Below are 6,668 nucleotides of genomic sequence, written 5' to 3' on the forward strand. Positions count from 1 at the left end.
AAGGGGCTGGCGAGGAGGGTCGGCGAACGGCCCGGGTCACTCCTCTGCCAACAACCCCCAAGCGTAGCCAGTGTTTTAGCTCTTAACATCTTAGAGAGCAGCAGACAAACGCAGGCAGGCAGCAGGTACCGCGGCCAGGGCTTTGTTACAAGTGCAGCTGAGTGAACTGCTGTGCAGGAAACAGCCCCTCTCTCCAGCACCCCCGGCCGGGCACAGCGGCCCCAAGAGCCCCGGGCGGGGCAGAACAGCGGCCGCGAGCAGCGGCACAAGCGAAGGAACCCTGCCCTGCCTCTCCCGCCTTCCCAGAACGTTTCCAGCATCTCCCGGAGTGGTAGAAAACACATCCAAGAGCCCGGAGCGCTTAGTGCCAGAAGCCTGCAGCAACAGAGAGGAGCGTTTCTGATGGTGATTTTTCACACTCGGGAACAGTCAGGACTGCTGTTAAAAACAGTTCCTGCTGCAGTTCCAGCACGAAGTTCAACGATGTAAATAAAGATAGAGGAGGAAGGAGTCCAGCAACTACAGCAACCTCCAGTCCAGCCAGCTGGACTGGTGTTCTCAATTCCAGTTTTTAGAGGACTAAGACTAGAGTGAGGATGGATCCCACACATAATGTACCCAGGCTCACTCTGAAGCATGGGCATGAGGAAAGTGCTTTCATTTTCCTGTGGAGGAGATACTGCAGCAGACAGTGCACACAGTTCCCTTCCCAAGTTCTGTCAACAACTGATGAAAGTTGACCCTACACTGTCCTGAGGCATCAGATCCATTTTTCTGTGATGAGCTGTTCTCCAGGGCTCTGCACAGGAGTTTTGTCTATATCCATGTGAAAGTAATTCAGTGTTTTCAGCTAGTTCCATTCTTAAGAATCAGGGACCACAGAACTAAAGCTGGAAGAAACACTGCCAATGCTCATAGAAAGTCTTCTGTCCTGTTGACAGAGGGAACTACAAACATTCCCTGTACTAATATCTAAACTGCAAGAGAAAGAAGCTCTGACAGAGGCTTTTAAAAGTGTTTATTGATGGTTATTAGATGGAATGATGGCGCAATAGTGCAAACCACTGTGCAATTGGGAGAACAAACTCCCTTCCCAGCTTTCACATTTACTTTTTTATACAGGAGACATGGAATAAGGATTAAATACAAAATGGGTCAGTATGCTGCATTCACCACACTCTGTTGGGCTTCGGGCAGATTACTGTTCCCTCAGTGCATGTCAGTTCAGAGCTACATTGAAGCAGGGAGAGGCTGATACCTTCTGTCCAGCTCTGCTAGCAAGACAGTTGGAACCAGTGATCTTTTTCATTTGCACACACATTGCCAGCCTGAAAAATCTAGCACTTCACTCCGTCAGTTTCTGCACTTTTTGTTTCATAAAAGAATGAAAATACCAGATATTCACAAGCCACACAAAATACTAGTACACTACAAGTGAGCTTCAAGAGTACTTCTTCAGAAGCAAGATTCCAGCTAGTATCTATCCTGCTAGCTTGTAAACTGAAAGTGCCCTCTTCCCCATCTTTGTGTGATTTTCTCCCTGGAACCTTCTAAAAACAATTACGAGTGAGCAGCTAAACTTTTATTTCTAGTGCTTTGAGAGTCAGAATCAGAATAGATTTATTTGTCCAATAATGAACCACCAGCTAGTTTCTCTAAGGAAGTTGAATTGTTAGATTGTAAGTCAAAACATCCTGTCCTCAAATGCTGCATTTTGGAAAAAATCAACCCCAACCACTCAAAAATTTAAACAATGCAGTTACAAGTCTCAAGGCTGAACTGACCAGCACGCAGTGGTTCCAAATATGATCCATGCCTACTTCTCCTTGCCATTCAAATCTGTAACATCTTTCTCTTCAAGAGAATCTAGAACCTCAGTCACTCAGAGACTTAATAAAACCAGGAGGCAGATAGTGGAGACTTTAGAAACTACTGGATTAAGGTAATGTGAATCAGCCTTGTGCCCTCTTTGAATGTCGTTCTTATTCCAGTCCGACAGTTATTTAGACATATAAAATGTTACGTTGTGCCACTTGTCAAAAACAAGACATCTCCAATTATTGATCAGACTTCCGCATACAGTTGGGAGAAGGAATAATACATTACAGAAAGCAAAACCACAAGATTTTAGTTACATAAAACAATATCATTTGTATATAAACTCATAAATACTGTCTCCATGGTTCACTAATTCAAATAGTATTTATCTGCACATTAGATGCTAATATCTATTACTAGAAGTAGCTGCAGCTTGTGCCCTCTCACGGTGGTCAATTAATTTCCGAGACTAGCCAGCCAGTTTGCTCTGAGGGAAACAAAATCTCAGCAATAAAACTAGGTTCCATGTGAAGACTTCCAGATAAAGAGTCCTAGGATTATAGAAGCCACAGCAAGACCAATAATCAGGATACAGATCTTCTTACGGGATTTCTTCTAACAAAAGAAAAAAAAAAAAGCCACTGGCATCAGGAACAGACAAGAGCACAGAACAAGCCTACTAGTTAGTGTTACTAACTTTGGCAAACTAGAGCACTTCATACCCATACTCATTCAAGAGAAGTAACTGGTGTAGTCTGAACATTTTTATGTTCCTTAAGTTGCATGATACTACAGACAAACATTTGTAGTTTTAGGAGGACATTGGTCTAAGAGATAGTTATGTCAAAATGTGGAACATTTTGCTTCCCGTAAGGAAAACATAAGCTTTACTTCAACTTGACCACACCTATCAGATGCTTTTCATCCTAAAGGGACACCACCATGGCTTCAAACGAAAGCCCAACATTTCTAGCTATTTAGATTTTCCAGGTAAGACCAGTAAAACAGCCAAGCAGCTCTCCAATACAATCTCTCCTTGGCCACGACAATTTGGTGTAGAAATACTATTGCATTTCTGCAGTTTCAATGATTTAATATAGTTACTGTACTTCGATTTTACTGCTTTGATCACTTTATCCATCATAGGCAACTACAGTCTGTCCATATACACCAAGTATTTTTAACTTAGTATCTCAGAATCTGAGGATAGTTAAAGATAACCACTTCCTTCGCCATCCAGAAAAACATATCCAATACATGTCCAATAGCTCCCAAACTGAGATTTTTATCAAACCTCAAAACTTTATAAAGGTAGCCATGAGGAGAGAGAGAATACTACTAAATGCTGTGAGATACTAAAAGATACTTTCCCTCCCCTGCAGCAGCACTGGAGTTCTATTGCTTTCTAGTACCTCCCCACTTAACAGCTTGCAAGAGTCCAGTATTTTATCTTGTGTGAAAGCCAAAGTCCCAGCAGTGAATCTCTCCATGGGACTGACTGAAGCAGAACCCTTGTTCCCTCACAGAAGCTGAACCTACAGGTATAATGATGAAAGAACTTACAGAAAACATCCAATATAGGATCGAATATAGGTCTCCATAAAGGAGACCAAAGCAGCAGAGATCTGAGGGGACAGGGAGGACAGACTATGGGACAGAAATTCAGCAGTTAGAAAGAAGGGTGCTGCAAATCCCAGTCACCAGAAGTTTCCCAAGTCTGGGCAAAGATTTCTGCACATCAGTGTCTTGGCTGATGTTTGTAAGATGGATACAACATAAAAATTTGTTCCTGTTTGACTGTTTTGCTAAGTCCTGAGAAGGGCAGCTAAAGACAGCTCAACACTTAAGCTTGCTGAGCACACTGACATGAAGGAACAGGTTGACTATGTGTCCTCTGAAGTAGAAGGGTAATTTCAACACCATTTTTTACTCAAGTGCTTTATCTATTCCTTGCAGCACAATTTTAACTGAGTGCAAATTTGCACAAGAAGTTTTTAACGACTTCTTTGGCGTGTTGCAGTCCTCAGTATGTGTCTTGTTATGCCTGTTCCATTATTGCTCAACTGCACATTGACAATAATGCAAGGAAACTGAATTTACCTGATGATAGGCAGCTCTCTGTAACTGCTCACTGGCTCTTTCCACATGGACTTCTGCACTTTCCACATTTGCCTCTATGCTATCTATAGAAAAAGAAGAGAACTCATTGTAAAATGTGCCACAGCTTCAGTGTTAAAAAAATGATCAGAAATACTTTTTTACACAAAACACTAGAAAATGTAGTATTTGTAGGCAAAAAAAAAAAAAAAGGTAAATTAACTAAAAAGAAACTTCTGATTATCCAAACACACTTACCAATCATATCTCCTTGGTCATGAATCATCATTGCCAAATCCTTAAATATCTGATTGACATCCAAAATATCTGCCTGAAGACAACAGTTTGACACATTGTAACAAATATTGCTTGCAATTTTTCTAATCCTCATTCATAACACCTCTTCTAACCCTTGCTCAAAGTGTCAGAATAGATACCATCATCCCCTGACTGAGGTGCCCTAATGTCCCTGTTGATGGAACTTGGGATTAACACAAAACCCTACAATATTCCTGCTACTCAAAACTGGTTTCATTACACTACCAATTAGCACAGCATGGAATTGAGATGAACACTGTGACATGTGTTGCTCCTACCATCTCTGAAGAACCACCGGTCAACACCAAAGGAAAATACACCTAGTCTCCTCCAAGAGAACAGAGATAGCTCTTGGCATCAATCCTATCTGCTAGGAATTCTGTTCCTTCACCATCAGCCCATCCAGTTAGTTAGCACCACACAACTTCTTTGATTTATCTCCCAGCATTTTTAACTCTGCAGGATTTACTGGTCACCTCTAATTGCCTGATTGCTGTTTCTCGTTCTTTAATGAGCTGAAGGTCTTGTTCAGTTATTGCCATGTCATCCTCCTGAGACTGCATCTGATTCCAATCTTCACCACTGGAAAGAGATGGAAAGAAAGTACAACTCTCTGAGTAGAGGGACTTCCACATTCCATTTATAGCCAAAAAACAGTGAATTAAAGTTGAAAAGTTTCCTACAGAAACAACACCCAAGTTCTTGGCTCTGCAACTGTGTACAGAGACAGGACTGATTTGTGACAACAGTTACAATTGAAAAAAGGGACAGATCAGGAAAAGTGAACAAACTGGGAAGCAGTTACATGCATAGCATAGTCTGTTCTAGGGTGTGAGTTATCAATAGATTACAGAAGAAACCTCCTTATTTCAGTTCTGCTTTTTTTTTTTTTTTTTAATAAATACCTGTACCCTCCTTCCCTCTCACTATCTCCCAAAAATAGAGAAATTCGGGTGAAAGTTTTGACAGACAGCAGAAAAGAACACCTGACATCTGGATTCAAAGATTCTCACTTGCTACCTGGCATTTGGAAATGTGAATAAAATGTTTTAATGTTTTAATCCATTAGTCTAGTACAAGCTTCAAACTCAATCACACACCAGAACAGATGTTAAGAAACAAGTAACTCCACATTCCAGTCTACCTCTCTCTTGATGAGCTTCCTAACTGCTGCACAAGTTACATCAATTCTAGTAAAGGCAAATCTGCATCTTCAGCACGGGAAGTTCTGCCAGACCAACAGCCCCCCCTTCCCAACAAAGAGAGGCGTGCTGGAAAGCAACACACTAAGTAACAATACTAAGTAGTAAGTTTTAAAGTCTCAAATTGCCAACTGAAATGAAGATAAACTACATGACTAGGTCAAAGACAGCTGATCATTCCAGCAGTTAAGCTCTGAGATTACAGCAGGGTTTTCAGGTATTTAAGGCAGAAGCTTCTGACAGAAGAACAAATATAGAAGAACACATATAGAGCAGCTGCTGCTACACTCACCAAGCTAAGAGCCCCTGCATGAGCAGCTACTTCTCTGGCTGCCCTTGCTTTAGTGAGCAAGGCCTTCAAACTCATCACAGCACCTGTAGAACTGAACAACCCAGGGGGTTTAATTCCTGACTCAGGGTGTGGAAACGCATGGCTAAAGGGGATGTACACCACACAGCTGACCAGATGAAAGGCAGCTTGTAGAGGGAGAATATATAGATGAGATGTGTAACCTAGGTCCTTTGATTTTGAAAGTTAAAGGACTTATACAGATTGGGCCAGCAGATTTTATCCCAGTTTTCTCAAATACACATAGAGTAGAAACCAATATAGATGCTTCTGGAGTTCTCTCTACTGGCACTGTCGAGTTGATATAACATTTTACAAACCTACCTGCTATGCAGGCCAACTGTTACTGCAGGAACACAACTGTCTGACAGGAGACAGTAACGCTGTCTTGTTTGACATGTTCTGGGATTAGTTTGTCAGTGTCCAGGACTTCTCAATTTAAGGCAGCCTCATTCTCTACCCTGTAATAGCTCCAATGGGGCTGCTAGAGAACACCTAAATCCATTAAATAAATTTACAGCTCTTTGTGGAAAGAGTCACAGTGAGGGAAAGCCTGTCTGGTTTGTGCTCGCAGTACAGAAAACCAGGAGCTCCAGCTGCCACAGACCAGGGACTCTCCTGTTCCCCTCAGGGCAGTCATCACACAACCTGTTTTAAGAGGATAATATACTGTCCTGTGCAGTTAAATTTTTATATTGCATATTACAAGAACTATAATAATAGCATTTTGGATGTCTCTGCTTTGCATTCAGCTAGCAGACCCTAGCCCAAGTTACAGTAACATTCTAACCACAAAAACTTTAGTTACCCATAGTCAAAACTATACATCCAGAGTACAAGAAGCTGTTACCTATCAAATGAAAGAAACTGTTCTTCTCTGAACC

General features: G+C 41.6%; 1 protein-coding gene across 1 annotated transcript in view; it reads right to left on the minus strand.

Annotated features, from left to right (window-relative positions):
- Positions 1-1,856: 1,856 nt before the first annotated feature.
- The window catches only part of STX12 (syntaxin 12), a 9,794-nt gene continuing 4,982 nt past the window's right edge, over positions 1,857-6,668 (minus strand). Inside the window, exons 5-9 of the mRNA XM_010002905.1 lie at positions 6,635-6,668; positions 4,710-4,815; positions 4,174-4,246; positions 3,919-4,001; positions 1,857-2,433 (exon numbers count right to left, since the gene is read on the minus strand). Coding sequence (XP_010001207.1) covers positions 2,335-2,433; positions 3,919-4,001; positions 4,174-4,246; positions 4,710-4,815; positions 6,635-6,668 — 395 coding nt within the window. The 3' untranslated portion in view covers positions 1,857-2,334. The remainder of the gene's footprint in view (positions 2,434-3,918; positions 4,002-4,173; positions 4,247-4,709; positions 4,816-6,634) is intronic.

Source organism: Chaetura pelagica, unplaced genomic scaffold (assembly GCF_000747805.2).
Source record: "Chaetura pelagica isolate M959 unplaced genomic scaffold, ChaPel_1.0 scaffold158, whole genome shotgun sequence".
Classification (NCBI taxonomy): domain Eukaryota; kingdom Metazoa; phylum Chordata; class Aves; order Apodiformes; family Apodidae; genus Chaetura; species Chaetura pelagica.